General features: G+C 41.2%; 3 protein-coding genes across 3 annotated transcripts in view; 2 read left to right on the top strand and 1 right to left on the bottom strand.

Moving 5' to 3' along the window:
* The window catches only part of LOC131882643 (uncharacterized), a 6,879-nt gene extending 3,180 nt beyond the window's left edge, over positions 1 to 3,699 (top strand). Inside the window, exon 2 of the mRNA XM_059229857.1 lies at positions 2,245 to 3,699. Within this exon, the coding sequence (XP_059085840.1) occupies positions 2,245 to 3,614 (1,370 nt within the window). The 3' untranslated portion in view covers positions 3,615 to 3,699. The remainder of the gene's footprint in view (positions 1 to 2,244) is intronic.
* A 1,921-nt stretch (positions 3,700 to 5,620) lies between these two features.
* Positions 5,621 to 15,166, top strand: LOC131882123 (protein lin-54 homolog). The gene is made up of 8 exons (XM_059229177.1): positions 5,621 to 5,944; positions 6,467 to 7,184; positions 7,428 to 7,780; positions 9,085 to 9,264; positions 10,942 to 11,171; positions 11,255 to 11,396; positions 12,532 to 12,812; positions 14,852 to 15,166. Exons 1-8 carry the CDS (start codon positions 5,780 to 5,782, stop codon positions 15,063 to 15,065), a joined length of 2,283 nt encoding a protein of 760 aa, XP_059085160.1. The 5' UTR covers positions 5,621 to 5,779; the 3' UTR covers positions 15,066 to 15,166.
* Positions 15,085 to 16,254, bottom strand: LOC131882124 (uncharacterized). The gene is made up of 3 exons (XM_059229178.1): positions 16,098 to 16,254; positions 15,879 to 16,017; positions 15,085 to 15,288 (listed from the first exon to the last, which is right to left on the bottom strand). The coding sequence occupies exons 1-3, from the start codon at positions 16,184 to 16,186 to the stop codon at positions 15,202 to 15,204; spliced, it is 315 nt and encodes a 104-aa protein (XP_059085161.1). The 5' UTR covers positions 16,187 to 16,254; the 3' UTR covers positions 15,085 to 15,201.
* Positions 16,255 to 17,096: the final 842 nt, after the last annotated feature.

The following is a 17,096-nucleotide window of genomic DNA, read 5'->3' as shown; positions in this document are numbered from 1 at the left end:
ACTTAATGCAACCTATAAAAATTATCTTTCCGACCGCTGGTTATTAATAACTCTTTGTAGCTTGTTGACTAAACAGTTTATTTTAAAGCATTGTCAGGAAATGGTAAGGTTTGAAAGGCATTTTATGCACGGAAGTCAAATGGCGTTGCGCCGTCGTCTTCAATGAACTGGTTAAGGGACAATTGCGGTCCAGACCTTTCTCCTATGAACTGTTTTGTCAGGGGCTAAGTTCAATCTAATACCAACAGACTCGTTTTTTCTTTGATTGACCCCCTCAAGGTGTAAAAGGGTCTATATAGTACAAAGAGATTTTTGATCAGCATGCGCTTCTTATTCAAGGTTTGCGTAAAAATAGTCGTTGATGTGAATGGAAGTTACATCAAATGGTGTTGAATTGGATAAGTTAGAAATTTCAACACTTTTGAACTAAAAACGAGAGCCAGACAACGTTTTTTGAGAACGCTCCGATTTGGATTCCCACCCCTGCATTGGATCGAAGTTGGTGCTGTGTGTTTTTAGTTTCCTGTAACGATATGACACACTTAACGATCGCCCATGGTTAAATGTAAAAGAAAGCAGAGATTTCCAAGAAGAGAGAATCCTAAAAGGGATAAGAAGCTACGATTTCTAAGGGCCTTTCATCTTCAAATTACTCATTGACGAAGGGCCCCTTGATCTTTTTTCTTGTTAATTCGCCTTTCATTGCTAGACGAAGTTGTAGAGTCTGAAAGTTCTCAGGCCTTTATCTTCTTCTAAGATCATATTCTTTCATCTTCCCAGGTTAAGAACCCATTACTTGATCAATTCTATAATTTACCTCAGTCCTAACGAGCACTGCACCAACAACTATTATTCCCGACCTCGATATGGGCTCTTCTTACATCAGTTTCTGTTGGCCGTACAAGAGCCATAGATTGTCAATTCAGCTCAAGGTATAAATAGACAAAATTGAGTTTTTCCACCACTTGGACCCATGCTAATTGCCATTGAGGTCTTGTTTTAATTAGAGCTACTATAAGTAGTAGTTATATATGGATAGTATTCTACTAGTCTCAATCACTAAACCGAGGCTAAACCTGATCATGAAGAATTCAACTTTTCAGTTGAGAGCTCTGGATCATAGTCCTTCCTTTCGGAACCATATTTAGGGTGAAGAGACGACAAACCTAACGAAAACCCAGCTTTTTGTCGCTGATGATATCATAAATAATTGACTTCAGTAAGTACAGAACTTGCGGTCTCTGGCCTTTGGCATGTGTAGAACCTTTGAGTACACCATTTCAACCCCAAAATCATGTAGACAATATGTTGACTCATTGAACAGATCCTCAACGGTCTCCACATTTGTCCCAAATTTCAAAACTCATGTCCTAGGCTCTCTTGGGTCTTGAGCTTCATAGATATCGTCATAAATGAAAATGAATGCAACATAATAGACTACGCCGCCACGAATTGTCTGTCTGTAGGAGAGTAATGGTGTTTTATATCGAATTAGCTTTTTGGCAAGGTATAACAAATACAAATATTATGATTTAAATATGTTTTAAATAGAGCTGAAATGAAAGACACGCCATTCCGCAGATAAAATTTGACCCACAACCAAATTGATAAGGTAGATATAAAACTTAAAACAAAAGGGGCGTTTGCAAACAAATGTTTAACTTCTTTGCACTTTAAGACCCTGCTAACCTCTTTGGCACATTTTAACTTGGTAACAGTTGTCACTGACGAGCTATTTAATTTTGAATGGTTGCTTGGCCTCATTTTCGGTTTCTCTCCTAAATACATACAAGTTCATAAGAGTGCGTCCCCGTATTTTGTTTATCTTTCTTTGGGCCTTCCTTAATACATCGTCCACAAAAATCAATACCATTATTACTGAAGAGGCTCTCACTTACTGGCGGTGTGATGTATCATTATTATGCCTGCTGTACATGCTAATGGAAGTGAGAAATGTAGACACAACCACTTTTGTAGTAAGTGACATGTTAACGGATCATTTTGTGACATAAAACTTCGATTGGCACCGTCGATGAACCAAGTAGGGTCTTGAACAAATCATCCAATAATCCATTGTCAGGGCCCGATATTTTATGCACAGGGCTTCCCGGTAACCATACCAAAAAATCAATATTGAACTAGTTTCAACTCTATTCATACGGAGAGTCACTCCATACGAGTTATACGGAGCATAAATTATTGACAAGTTGGCGTTTCAAATGCCCTCTGACAATCATTTTCTAGGTATGTTATCTAATCTGGGTGAAGAAGACGATGGCGAGGACGATGTCGATGCCAAAAGCGAAAGTTCGTGTCTCGCTGACGAAAGCAGTCTTGGCCCCTCCGACAAAGAGACTCAAGGACCTGAGCTGGAAGACCCCGATATTGACAACATTTCCAAAGGCGTGGCTGGAATCTATACCGATTCTTCGAACACGGTGACCACTAGCTCAAGTTCATTCCAATCACCTTCCCTCAAGAAAACACGACGGGCTCGTTCCATTGTGCGGCAACAATCCAGGGTCTCGGCCGAGTTCCAGAACTTCGATCAAGCCCGGCAGTCCTCGTCGGATGACTCCACAGAGGCGTCTGGCACGCGATCCAGAGCCAATTTGCGCAGGGCCCGCTCCACCTCATCTCAGAGATCAATCCCAGTTCCTGTGGTGGAGCGCCAGAAATGCTTGACAAACGACGGCCAGGACTCCAGTGTTGAATGCTCTTCTCCGGACTCATCTTTCGCCACGCTGATGTTTGCTAGAGATGCGCCTAAGATATCGGCCAAGGACTTGCTAAAGATCCCACTGACTGCTCCCTCGGAAATTGGCACGCCTCCACCGCCTGCCAGATACACCAATGCCAGTGGACTGGGGCTGGAAAAGCAAAAGCGGAAGAGGTTCATTCAGAAGAGCCGAATGAGCTACTCCATGGACCACCAGCTCATGCCACGGCATCGTGAACCAAGTCTGATGTCTTTAAATGACACCTTTCAGGACACCGACTCTGAACCGGGGCGTCTTTTACTTCCCAGCCCTAAGGGCCCACGCCGGACGTCCTTCGCTCCCCCCAAGGCTTTGGGTTTGGCAGAGAAAGAATTGTTGGAAAGACGGCGGAAATCCGATCTACCTCTTCACCCTCACTTCCGAAGATCGTCCAATGTGACCTTTGCCCCTCAGACCAAGCTCTCAGATCATGGTAGAAACTCAAAGTTCGAAAAGGCGGCCAGCTTTCACACAGCTGAAGATCCACATGTACACCACATGAATTCCGATTGGTCGACCTCTTTGCCCATGGTCATCAAGTCCAATCCTCGACAGCCTTTCCGGAGCGTGTATTCCAATCGGTTGACTGTTCCCGACCCTTATGGCTATGCCGAAGTGACCCGGGTTGTTGAGAGGCCTAACCGGTTTCTAAAACGCCAACATTCCTTTGACAGAGGAAATGAAATCCAGAGCGGAGGCCGTGGCACGCTTTGCCATGAGTGCGCCAACAGTGTCGATCGCGGTTTGGATCAAGCCCAACAACAGGAGTACCGACCCGGTATACTAAAGCAACCCACCCAGTCATGCGACGGGCAGATCAATCAAACAGGCCATGTGAAGGTGACAGCCTTGTAGCAGGCATTTGTCAGAGCGGAATACTTAATTACATGTTTACCTATGAAAAGTCTTACCCACGAAATACATGATTTTCTTCTTTTTTTTTTTGAGAAAGCAAAGTTTTCTTGCCGGTTGAGCCGAGAAACAAGCGTCACGTGGGATTCCGACACACTTATTTGCATGCCACGTGTTCTTAATCTCCTCTAGTTAGACGTAGTTGGGCGGTGGTACTGATTAGCTTGTTGAATTGAGCGTCACGCTAAAGTTAAGTGTTTTAAGACCAAATTTTTCAAAGTTAGTATCTTCGGAAAGGCTTTTTGTTCGAACTTGTTCAATCGTGACAGAACTTAAAGGCTCGTCTCAATTTCGATAAGAGATCCAAAAATAGATACATAGAAAGCTTTCAAGGCAATCGGATTATGAAATGTCAATATCCGGAAAAAGAGGTCACATCATCGTCGACCATCCTATGAAAAGAACTCACCAGTTCAAACGTGGCTTATTCAACATATTTTGAGGAAAAATAGTTGAAGAGTCCTTGAGATGAAAATTTGGGAGTCACACATTCACTTAAAAAAAAGAGTATTTATCAAAACAAATACATTTTTTTGAATTAAGATTTGATGATAGATTATCGTCATTGCCTGATACAAAAGCTGTGAAACATGAGTAGGAAATCAAGCTTTGAGTTTTCCAGTCCAATTAAAGATATCCAAGTCCAAGGGACTCGAACGTTAAGAAGCGTTGTGCAGCCTTCAGTAGCGTACGTACTTCTGCGGTTACTGGAAACTTGGGGCATGAATTTGAAAGAAGGCTGTAACAGTTGAATTGCTTTGTGACTGGACTCGTTTTGAGGAGTATACTGCGTTTATTTCAAGGTTATGGTTTATTTAGTGCAGGCTGTTATTGTAGCAATATTTTTAGCATCAGATTGGTGAGAATTTTGGTTTGATGGAACAACATTTTTTCAAATCTTTTGACTTTTTTTCAGAAAAATTTAAGACAGCCAGTTAATTTGCTCAGAAAGAGCTTGGGATGGTTGTATCAGATGAGATAACTATCTCTATTTTGTCTGAACACAACCTCACATGCAACATATTTTCAGAGATGAATGGTTAGTCAAAAATCATTTCCCCTTATCAAACGACGTCAGCATTTTTGTAAAATGGTAGGTTAGGTTAAAGAACTTATAAATCTAGGCTACATTCTGTCGACCAATTGATCATGAAGCTGTCCTTTTTATAGTTCAAGTTCAACATTGTCTTGAAATATATTTTACTGTCTTGGGGACAAAAAGTGTATGTTTAGTTAGGTGTTCCACAAACAATTTTTTCTGTTGATATAAATCATCAGAATCGGTTCATGTAATCACTTTTGCTATTATGTTATGTCGTCCATCATTGTCGTTTCTTTTTGAAAAATGATACCTCTATATTTGGTAGCACCTTCTGTAAGCCCAAGAGTTAGTTAGTAAACTCCAAATTGGAACTGAAACGATTTCGATTTTCAAACAATTAAAAGGCGGTTAGAGGATAAAGTAGACGATAACTGATTTGTTCAAAGCATCACAAATGCATAACTAAACATTGATTGGAAGCCAAAGTTTTGGTATCGAACACAATGAAAACTTGTCTCATGCTCGAAAATGCGGTGGTAATCTGTGGTTGAAATATTTCAATCACAAAAGGTCAAATGTAATCAATCTCAATCCCAATTACTTTAAGTAAACTGAAGTCCTCAAACGTAATTCACATCACTGGTTGTGATTTTCTACAACAACAAAATGGTTAACCCTACCGTCAGAAACCACACTTCATTTTCCTTTCAGTTTAGCAGATCAAACCGTTCACCCTCTAGTTCAATCAAACCTAAGACTATATTGATGGTTCAAACTTTACACTCTTTCACCCAACCTCCACATTGAGCGCAAGGCAACCTCGTTCGAAAAACCGGCCGCTGTCAATCCGACCTCTGTCCAGCCTAATCCGCCGGCCATGTCCACTTCAAACCAGCCTCACTAGTCAGTCCATGTCCCGCTTTTTGGCGTCAAGGTTCGAACTTCAAGTGACGAAAACGCCACAACAACATCACTCGAAATCCCGCCCATCGTTCTACCCCCCGCCCACCTCGACCCGTGCCCGAGTCCAGCGGGTGGTAACGCTGCTCTCGGCTCCCGCGTCAGTATGGAATCGGCTGACAGTGGCCCGCCCCCTGCCCATTCGCCCGGCCAGTCCCATGAGCTGGCCGCCTTGGGTTTGGGCGTGTCTCATAGCCAAGCGACGGATTCGATGCCAGCCATGAACCCGGACACGCCCATGGATTCAGCTCCAACGCCCACGGACCCCATGGTGAGGCCCGGGCAACCACGAGTCCATGATTGGTTAGCCATGAGCTGACCCTCAAGTTTTGGAACAACTTTGTGATTTTATTGATCAACTTCATTTTGGGTTACTTTCCCATTTGATGATTGTGCCAAGTTTGGTTCGGTTAGGTGTATTGGGAAAAAGTCCTTGGTGGAGAATGGGAAGGAAACCGAATCGGCGGCTTAAGTCAAAACACAATTGAACCTTCTTGGAGATACAATATGGAACCGGTTCATTTGAGACAGTGTGGCTTCTTCGCCAAAGAAGTTCATGTGCCAATTGGAAACCTTGAAATCCAGGCCGAATGCCCAAAATTGGTTGGGGGATAGCTTGGATCAGGCATGGACTTCTAGAGATATCTAAGAAATACTAAAAATATCTCTACGAGTCCGTGGATAGGGTCAATGAATAAGACTAAATGAGCGCAGAAATATGAACTCGTTTATCTTCCATATGTCTGACGCATACATTTCAAGGTCGTTTTTGGACAATTTGGCCTGATTTCAGAACGAAGGTGAAGCCAACAGCTACGCTATGATCACGGCCGATGGACAGACGGTGCCCATCACCTACAATCCTGAGACGGGCCAATATATGACCCCCGACGGACAGCCCATCGTAATCCAGGAAGAAGACGAACAGCCACCCCCACCCGAGGAGCCGGAAGTGGAAGCCCAACCCGAAACCAAAGTGATCATCCCCCCAGAACCCGAACTCGTGGCCGCTGAGGTGTCGCCCGCCCAGCTCGAACCTGAGCCCATGGTAGCGGAAAGTCAAACCGATCCACCGCCGGATACCACGGATTTATCCTCATTAGCCGCCGCCGCCGAGACGCACTCCGTGTTAAATGCAGATGGCACATTGTCGTCCATGTCCTTGCAGAATATTCGAATTCTTAACGCGGACGGCACTTTGAGCCTCCCGACGAGTTTCAGCAATATCACGGCCGGGGGTTTAGGGTCATCCATGGCCTTGATGGAACAGCATCAGTTGCCGCCCTCCACCGCGCAGGTCATGACATCAGATGCTTCGGGATCCATCCAGATTTTAAAAATGGAACCGGGCACGTCGATCCCTCAGCCTCAGCCGACCATTCAATCCCAGCCACAGATTCGTATCGTCAATGCGGATGGCACGATCTCTAATCTCACTGGCAACATTAGGGTCATTTCCAGCCAACAACATAACCAACAACAACAACAACAACAACCACAACAACCCTCAGGTAGGAGATTCAATGATTTGTATTTGAGACCTTAGTAAGTTGTGTGATAAATACGTAAATACGAAAAGAGATATAAAGTAGAATCGTTGACACATTTAATAACTCCCTTATATACTCATTTAAAGTTGGTGGGAAGTCATACCTGTCTTTTAGGTGACCTCCCAATAAGACAGAGGTTGAGTGAGAGGATTTCTCTCTTTTTCCGCTCTAAAGCTGTGCAACTCCTTTATTCCATTCTTAAAGCTACGCGACAGATCCGTGTGGTTCGATCTGGAGGGTCTGGGGGCCTTCAGATGATCTCTCCCTCGAGTCCTGTCAAAACCATGACCATTCAGGAAGCGCAAGAGTTGGGTCTCTTGGGCACATCGGCCAGTAATCGAATCTCCAATATTCGCCTAGCCAGTCCCATGAAGAGTCAAACCTCTTCGTCCAATCAGGTCCTTATTCGAACCACGTCCCAAGGGGCAGGTTCGCAGATGATCCGCATTCCCGCCTCCAGTGCGGCCTCTCTGACTGCTGGTTCCATTCAGCAAATTCAAGTTGGAAACAAGATCCAATACGTGCGAGTGCTTGGATCCGCTCCAGCTGGACAAATGGTAAGTGACAGTTCGACCTTTCAAACGGAGAAAAAAGTTTTGCTTGGAACGGATATGTGGATGCCAAATGTCACCTTTCAGAAAACCCGGGAAAAGTTACGTCTTTGAGAGTATTTCAAAGTTCGCTTGGCCGAAACTTGGTTGTACGGTGGCTCAGTTATATGAAATGTGAATGGTCGGAAATCTATTTTGCATCAAAGTACTTACTTGTTTCAGTCTAAGCTGGTTTTGACACTAAATATGTTTCAGTCAGACAAAAGAGAGGCCATTTTGAATGCGTAATCATCTTAAAATCATCCTCGAAGTGTATAGTTATTTTGCCTTAACTATGACTAAATTTAATTTGCTGCGCTAACTCTTGTTAAACTTTAGTTTGATAATGTGGTAACAACGATTTAGCCATGTATAATAATGCCCTATTTTAGTTAGAACTTAGGTAGAAACGTTTTGATGAAAACGTAATTGTCCATGGAAAGTCTCACAATCGTTGAAGCTGCGGAAATCGATGATCTTAAATGTACTTTCAAATCCAAATCCGCAAATCTTGCAAATATTACCTAGAAGTAAGTTCGAAACTATGTTCATTTGGTATAGATGGTGTACCAGAACCTTGTCAAAAAAGATCTTCACATCACATATGAAGAGCCAATGTGTGTACCCAATTTGTTCTGAGCGATTCGCTAAAGCCGTTGTTCATAGTTCCAAGTACAGAATGCCCCTTGATTCGTGTGAGTAGGATCGATTTTCATTTGAATAATTAAAGGGGGCCTACCTTGCTTTTTTTGTCTGTGAGCGGATTCAAGGACCTTCAGATTCCCTCACTTCTACCACAAAATGATCGCTTCTTCGGCTGATTCTTAAAAGAGGGTTCTGGAATTTTGTAGACAGAATATCTAGAATTATCTGTGACTCTACCGATATCATGAATTTACGTGAGAAATCGTGTGAAAAGAGCTCTAAAAATAACATAGTTTTCAAACAAAATTGGCACTTGGCTATTACTTTGATCCAATATCTCTTGTCTCTCAAATTGTACTTTAGGCGGAAAAATACGAAAAGGGGCATATGACTTTCATGAAAGTCCTTTGATGAGCGGAAAACACAGGGTCCCGTAATGGCATTGTCAAATGTAGCTGTTAATAAGTTGACCTAATTGTTACAATACAAATAAGTTGAAAAAATATAACTGAAACATCCTTTCAAATTCCACTTTTTGCGGGGTATTGTGGACAAACGTTGTACACGTGCGTTGTCTCTTTGATGAATCTGAATTTTACGACCCCTCCTCCCTTTGACACAATTAGGTTTCCAAACAACCGACATACTCCGTCAAAGGCAATACGCCCATATTGCCTGCCACGGCGAAAGCCACGCCCCTTCCTGTGGCCATCAAGGGTGTCAAGCTCTCGGTCCCACCCAGCCCACAGAAGCAGCGGGCCATTCTTCCCTCAGTCAAGGTCGAGTCGCATTTGATCGAGTCCCAGGTAAACTACCACGAAATATTTTAACCTTCTACAGTCCCTTAAGCCTTCCTCCAAGAGGGTTATTAGCGAATAGTGGGACCTTTATGATGGAACTCATGAATGTTTGAATTATTGATGGGAAGAGCTTCGAAGGATAATCAATAAATCTTAGTAATTAGTGATGGGTTTGAACGTTAATTTGAATTGATTTTGGTAATTAATTTTACGGCTTGACCGGATGACAGAGTATTGCTGTTGAGACGTAAATGAATTGTGCCGAATTCACAAACCAGCAGGATAATATCATTATTTAGTCAAATTTCAGTGAGCACTAGTAGTGCTGTCTCATTGGATAAAGATAGTTCATTTATTATTTCATATGAAATACGAAAAAAAATCCATTTAGTACATGGAACATGATTTCCTTGAAAACACGAAATTGTACTAATTTGATTACAAAAAAAACCCACAAACTTCAAATGTAACCCTGATTTTCCTCTTGTCAAACTAGTAAAATATTTGCCTTGTGGTAGCTGTTTTCAAATCATGAAAAGAAAAAAAAGAAAAAAAATGCTTGTCAAAATATGAAAACCAAAATTTTCTCAAAATCCTAGGATTGACGTTTCAGTCTAATCTCACTTTCGACAAACATATTGCCTATCTCTCGAAGGAAGTGTACCGTACATTGGGTATTCTCAAAATGCTACATAACGAGGTCTCGAGAAGCTCGCTGAAGGACGTGGTCCATGGTCTGGTCTATGGAAAAATCTGCTACTGCTCGGCAATTTACTTACAAGTGCGTTTCACTGAACAAGACCCACTCAACAGCTCTCAAAATCGACTCCAGATTGCTCTCCATGACGTAATGTGCTTCTTGTCGGGAAAAACAAGTAACGACCATATTAGAATAGAGCAACTTTTCTCCGTCAATAGCTTCCATTCACTGAGCCAAATTGCAATTCAGAGCTGTTTGGTGGAAGTTTGGAAAATTCTCAATAATCAAACAAAAGAAATAAATAAGTGTTTTCTTCCGGTAGTTGATCTTCCCATAGCCACTCGAAGCACAATAAGACATGGCCTTCGGCCTCCTGCGCAGGGCAACCATTTTATTATCAATGCTGTCAAACTGTACAATGCTCTCCCCGTTGAATCTCGAACTGTCCAAAAAATTAGCTCTTTCAAGTCCGCCATCAACCAGTCGCTGCCCACTTATCCCCTGTGATTTGTTACCTCAAACTGCATGTCCTAGTCACTAACTAATCTACACCTGATCGGTGTGGCATGTACCAAAGATGAACCCACCATGAAAAAAGTACTTGTACTTATAATTACATCCAAATCAAATCAAACCCTTAATCCACCAAAGCTTGGATACTTGAACCCTTGTACCCTCTACCCTTGTATATTCGTCATTTGTTTCACCTCATATTTACAAAACATAAAAAAACCGTCCAAAACACTTTTTTTGCAGATTTAGGCCATCTTTTTCTGCATAAGTATCGTTAACGCTAGTTTTTCTTAAAGGTTACGGAACCACGTTAGTTTTTATAAGGAGTTGCAATATCTTTCAAACCCTGCCTAGCACAAATTACTGTCATGTTATACTTGTTCTCTTTGATGGCGAATCCAAGTTTGAACCGGGTTTTACTCCATTCTTAACCCAAAGCCCCTACAACGTCTTGACCTTAACCATTCCAGTCCAATGCCAGCACTAACGCCCTCTATGAAGCTTTCCTCAATCGTAAAGAAGACCGCAGCAAGACCGCCCTTCAGAATGATTTGCTCCCTCTTCCGGCTTCTTTTGACGAGGGTGGACACTCAATGGAGACAGAGGGCACCACCTCCCCCATGCCCTCAACCATGTATGAACCCTCTGGAGTGAGGCCTCGTAAACCATGTAATTGTACCAAATCCCAGTGTCTGAAGTTGTAAGTCGAAAATTTGGAGGGATTTGATATCAGCAGCTTGATTTTGATCGAGTTTTAATTTGTCTTTTTTATTTTTATTTTAGGTATTGTGATTGCTTCGCTAATGGAGAGTTTTGCAATAACTGCAACTGTGTCAATTGCTTCAACAACCTTGACCATGAGGAGGATCGTCAAAAAGCCATCAAGCAATGCTTGGACCGGAATCCAACCGCATTTAAACCTAAGGTAGATTAAACTTTATTGTCTTAGCAGCGGCCAAGAATGTAAAGATACAGTTGAGTTTGCTTTTAACTGCAAGATTTTAGTCTTCAGCTCAGGTGTTGGTAATATAATTATTGACCTTATTTGTATAACGCAGGGTTCTAAACGAGAAACAAGCTAGTCTGGCCAGGAAGAAAAAAAAACAAAAATACTTTTTGAAATGTGTCCTCTGCCTCGAATTATTTCTTATTCCTTGACTGTAAATGCTCTTAGAGAGTATGTATGTAGGTGTTGATCCGGGAGCATCTTTTAAGTCAGAGCATAGCTGGATTCTTGGACACGGTCGTCTCCTCTCCTCTCGTCTCACCGGTCTCATCACGGTGGTCAAAAAGCATTATGAAGTGTTGAGAAAAATATTCGAATCCATCTTTTCCAGTTTTCTACCTCGTAAAATTATAAGGAGCAATTTTGATCTGATTGATTTACTGCATCCTGGCCCATATGGCTAAAACTTATCAGGATTTTTTTGAATATTTCTGTGAACCTTCAAAAAGGCTTTTCGACCACTGTGGCAGTCGTCTCATATCTGAGACGAGACGGGTTAACTGATCATCCAAGAATCCAGCTTTGGACATGATTTTGACCAAATAGTTTATAGACAGAACGTTAAACAAATATCCCCAATATTATATATTGGGGATGCTCATATTCCTATATGAAACACGCGGTTATGACTAGGCCTGGCCAAAACTTGCAGATAAATATATTTGGTCTTTTGTTGACCATAATTTATTTTATTTCTAAAATTGACTTGAATTCATGGAAAGTTTCATCAACTGCAGAAATATTGATATCTTTGAGCTGAAATGGGATAGTGGACTAGAAAATGTCAAATATTGCTGAAAAAAAGCAAAATTTGCAGAAAAATTTGGGATATGCAAGTTTCTTTTAAAATTTGTACAATTTGGAGGATGCAGGTTTTGGGCGGCCTTTGTGATGGCCAATAACAGTTTTGCATCAATCGTTAGAAGGGTTTGTTCCTTAATCCTCTTTACCAAATTAGAAATTAAACATCAAATATTTTTCATTAAGCTCGACTAATGGGAGTGAATGCAAATCATAGATTGCATTTCAATCTCATGTTCCATTGTTTCCGCAGATTGGTCGCTTGGCCAATGACGGTGAGAGACGTCACAACAAAGGCTGCAATTGCAAACGTTCTGGATGTTTGAAGAACTATTGCGAATGCTACGAAGCCAAGATCCCGTGCACGGACGCCTGCAAGTGCATGGGATGCAAGAACGTGGAGGAGGAAACGGGTCGCAAGAAGGAAACCGGACTTCGACAAAACATGGAGATCAAGCCTAGTCTCAAAGCCAAACTCGGCCAAGGCTTGGCCTCAAGTGCCAGTGCCTTCAGCAAAAACCCCAACGGCTCAAAGTACGTATACAAACACAAACTCACATACTTAAGCAAGCACGCATATGCATAGACTACCGTGATAGGAGTTGGAATCGTGTTGGTTCTGATACAAACTATGACACTGCCTATGAGAACCATATATGGTCGATGTGATGACTAGCTTCGCTGGCCGGGCGAGGTTCACCCCTCCGATCCTAGCACCCCAAATACAGGTTCGGAAGAGATGGATCTGATTTGAATGTCCAGGAATTTTTTCTTTAAAAGGGGGTTTAATGACCTGGGCAATACTATTGATGAATGAAGAAAGGGGCAGAATGACCAAAAATTGATGATTCACTAGTCATTGACGAAGTCACGCCATTAGTTTTGAACTTCCGCCTATTTAGCCGCTCACAAGATTGTCGAGAGATTTTTGCCAATAGCTTGAGATGGTAACAAACATTAGCTAGTAATATGAAATATTTTCATCCCTCTTTCTGTTGCGTAATCGATAACATTTATTACCACGATTTTATAATGAGTAAAAAGTTATTGCTTCCCAGCTACATATAAATGATTGGACAACGACTTTTTGTAAGGACATATGGGTAGCATAAGAGTATTAAGATTGGATTGTGTTGTAATTAATACATCGTGGTTGTAAATCCGATTCTTGGGGCTTCGCCATAAGATATCGCCCTAACAAGAGCNTCACTAGTCATTGACGAAGTCACGCCATTAGTTTTGAACTTCCGCCTGTTTAGCCGCTCACAAGATTGTCGAGAGATTTTTGCCAATAGCTTGAGATGGTAACAAACATTAGCTAGTAATATGAAATATTCTCATCCCTCTTTCTGTTGCGTAATCGATAACATTTATTACCACGATTTTATAATGAGTAAGAAGTTATTGCTTCCCAGCTACATATAAATGATTGGACAACGACTTTTTGTAAGGACATATGGGTAGCGTAAGAGTATTAAGATTGGATTGTGTTGTAATTAATATATCGTGGTTGTAAATCCGATTCTTGGGGCTTCGCCATAAGATATCGCCCTAACAAGAGCAACCAATGGCAAAATTAGAGGCATTTATTTCATTTTGCTTCCACATTGATTATTTGACCGTTTGACCCAATATATAACTTGATATCGAGTCCACCTGACCCTGACAATGATCTAAAGAAGTTTTGAAATCGCTTGATTAACCTTGTTATGCGCAAAATGAGGTCAAATATTGGGCCAAAGTGTTGAGAAATCGTTTTTTTTTGGCGCTCGGTTACATTGGTAAATATTATAAATACGGTCAAAGGTAACAGGGCCTATTCTGATTCACATAGTGAGTAAATCAATTTTTGTAAAGTTCTGAAGTTATCCGTCAGTAAGTATATGTAGCGCCATCTAGTTTGTTATGCACCGGTGCTCTCTGACAATATCGTTTGCCGTAATTGAATCGAGCAAGGGAACAAATTTAAAAATGTCTGTGAATTTGAATGTTTCCAGTTATCTTACATTTCGAAGCTTAGATATGCTAGAGAATGGCTTTAGTTCGGCAATTGCTCGATCGGTTTATTTTCTGAAGAAACCGCGTTATTAGTAAATACTGTATCCTTCAAGGGTTTAACCATTTGATCATGGCTATCTGAATGAAGAGATTCTTTTTTTGAGTTCAACTTCAATTATGGTACAATAATGCTATTTCACTGCTTTCAATACCTTTTTCGTGAATGAAACTATTGAAAAAGTGTATTTGAGCCAAATGATCCAATTATTCGGTTATGATAAAAGTATTTCTCTGCGTGCCCCCTAAATTGTCTCTTCAGCTTAAAATCTTCATAATTCGGATTTTCTGAGGCCTGGACAAATATCAAATTCATTTACCACACCCTCGCCAAACTTTGGTTGAAAATATTGTTATTTTTAAGATTATTTAGAGTGACATTACTTGTTATGAATAGCGTCTAGTGACTGAATAGATATTTGTACTATTTTAAAGAATTTTCAATGCAACTGAATGAATGCTTCCATTTTGGGTATCGCTCAACATTAGAGTTAATTTTGTTCCATTCCACTTTTCAGACAACCCTTCAGTTTCATCAATCCCGAAGTCGTGGAGGCCACGTGTCAATGTCTGTTGGCTCAAGCCGAAGAATCCGAGCGCAATCAGCAAGATGAAGCTCAAGTAGAGTCTCTGATCCTGGAGGAGTTCGGCCGATGTCTAGTTCAAATCATCGAGATCGCCAACAAATCCAAGCTGCCTACCTCAACGAATAGCGCCTCAGCGGCCAGTTGACCAACTCGACTCATGCATGAATTATAATGACCAAGATGAGGAATTTATTTTTGTCTAGTTTCAAATCTAATTCTATCCAAAATAAACATTAGCGAATAGGAGCTCCTCTGGACGAAGTTTTTGGTCCTGACCTGGTTTATCCACCGCTCTGCTTCTCGGATTTGAGTAGAGCTTTCCCAATTTGGAACTCGGAGAAAGGACGAAGACCTCGGTAGATTTTCGACTGAAAATGGACAAATAAAGGAAATAAGAGCTAGATCTCTGGATTATGAAATTCCATGCTATTTCTAGTCTCAAAACGCTCTTTAGAGAGTAGCTTAATTCCAGACACAAATACTGGACGTGATCGAGCAGAAAATGACGAAAAGTTTGTACCAGTAAATTGACTAAACCTATTCAATTTAATATTGATAAATTGACATTGAAGTCTCAAAAGAACTTTGAGTTTTGGCCATATTTCCTACTTTTTCGAGCTTTTTCACACTATTCGAGTGCTATTACTTTGTGAGGAGCTTATCTTCCTTATTCTGTCTTACTCCCCTTTCTTTAGGGCACAAAAAGGGGAAATTTCCTGAAGAACGCTTCAAATAAAATTGTATGCCGAGCATGTCATGTCAAAGAGTAAACGTTGCCAGGGGTCAAACATGTCCTTTTTTGCAACTTTTATCCCATATAATCAACTTCAACTTGAAAAAGACTAACTATTATTAGGTTTGCAATTACCCCACATTTAGCATCTGAGAATCAATGAGCAATAAAAAGGTTATGGCCTTTTTTGTATGACACATCTTTCTCATGAAACAAAATTCTTACAAAATCCGTATGGACGATGTTCCACTGGTCGATATATTGTGACACAGCCGAGTCTATGAGTCCTCGATGGAAAAAATATCGGCCATGCTGAGGCGAACTGAACGGATCCACTAAGTCAAATATCGAGCTTCGCTTGCTTCTACAACAAAAACGGAACCGATTAATGGAACGATGAAGCCTCGGTTTTCCAATATACCCTCAGTCCCATGGGATGCAAACCTCATTTTGACAGAGTGCTGATGTCGCAGGCCCTGGATTCCACTCATCAAGGCCACGATACACAAAATTACGAGGGTCCACTTGGCCATGGTTGAAATTATCTGCTGAGGAAAGCTGCCACAAGAATGGACAACTGATGGGAACGAAGAAGCTAGATAAATTGTTCAGGGTTTGTTGTAACAAAATGTCGTGCTTGTAAAAGAAAACTAGGCCCCAACACAGATAAATGGATCTACAAGCATTGCTTGACAGATGAAAACAATTAACAAGTACCCGACCCATGAAGAGTTAGATGTCGCTACATATTTGCAAGAGAACCTCCTCACAATCTTATAATTATATCTCCAAGCGGTCCTGTTAATTTCTGTATTTGGAATATTCTATGCATACCTACTTATGTTATCCAACGTGCAAGATTGACTATAATTTTTCATTTCATTTTGTAAATAAACTGGTTAACTATGAGACTTTTTACAAAACTCGTTCAGATTATTTCTTTGTGTTACTTCAAATGAAACGATAAGCAAGTCAATGTGGAAACAAAACTAAATTCATTCATTCTCTAGTTATCCTTAAAGATTAGTTCTGTTTAGTCTCTAGTTCTGCCATTCGGATATTTAGGCAGGCGCTGGTACAAGCTAACAAACTTGCCTGCCAATGCCAGTGATGCAAAAGTGGCGTTTCTAGCTGGTTATAACGGAGCTGACCTTTTCTGAAATAGGAATATGACAGAAGGGTCAGCTTCTCAAAAACGTGCTTGAAGCCCTGACTCTCGTACCACCAAACAGACGAACCTGCCAGAGCTTGCCTAAAAGTCCCCATAGCGGGTGTTACGTATCAGCTGACTTTCCGCAACCTCACATACCAGTTGCCCCGTGGGAGGCACAAAAAAAGAGTGCTGCATTCTCGCAGATGTCAAGCTTGGCTTTTAATGGAGATCATAGAGTAATCCTTGTGAGTTATTGAAATACAACACAAGATCAAGCTTCTGCAACAATA

Source organism: Tigriopus californicus, chromosome 6 (assembly GCF_007210705.1).
Source record: "Tigriopus californicus strain San Diego chromosome 6, Tcal_SD_v2.1, whole genome shotgun sequence".
In the NCBI taxonomy this organism is placed as follows: domain Eukaryota; kingdom Metazoa; phylum Arthropoda; class Copepoda; order Harpacticoida; family Harpacticidae; genus Tigriopus; species Tigriopus californicus.
This window is presented reverse-complemented; position numbering and strand designations above follow the sequence as displayed.

Excerpts from the sequence above, each read along its gene's own strand:
- LOC131882123 (XM_059229177.1), top strand. The coding sequence starts at position 5,780 with ATGGAATCGGCTGACAGTGGCCCGCCCCCTGCCCATTCGCCCGGCCAG. Across the intron at positions 5,945-6,466 it reads CAACGCCCACGGACCCCATG|AACGAAGGTGAAGCCAACAG; the intron begins GTGAGGCCCGGG and ends GCCTGATTTCAG. Across the intron at positions 12,813-14,851 it reads AAAAACCCCAACGGCTCAAA|ACAACCCTTCAGTTTCATCA; the intron begins GTACGTATACAA and ends TCCACTTTTCAG.
- LOC131882124 (XM_059229178.1), bottom strand. The coding sequence starts at position 16,186 with ATGGCCAAGTGGACCCTCGTAATTTTGTGTATCGTGGCCTTGATGAGT. Across the intron at positions 16,018-16,097 it reads CAGCACTCTGTCAAAATGAG|AAGCAAGCGAAGCTCGATAT; the intron begins GTTTGCATCCCA and ends TTTTTGTTGTAG. Across the intron at positions 15,289-15,878 it reads ACATCGTCCATACGGATTTT|TCGAAAATCTACCGAGGTCT; the intron begins GTAAGAATTTTG and ends GTCCATTTTCAG.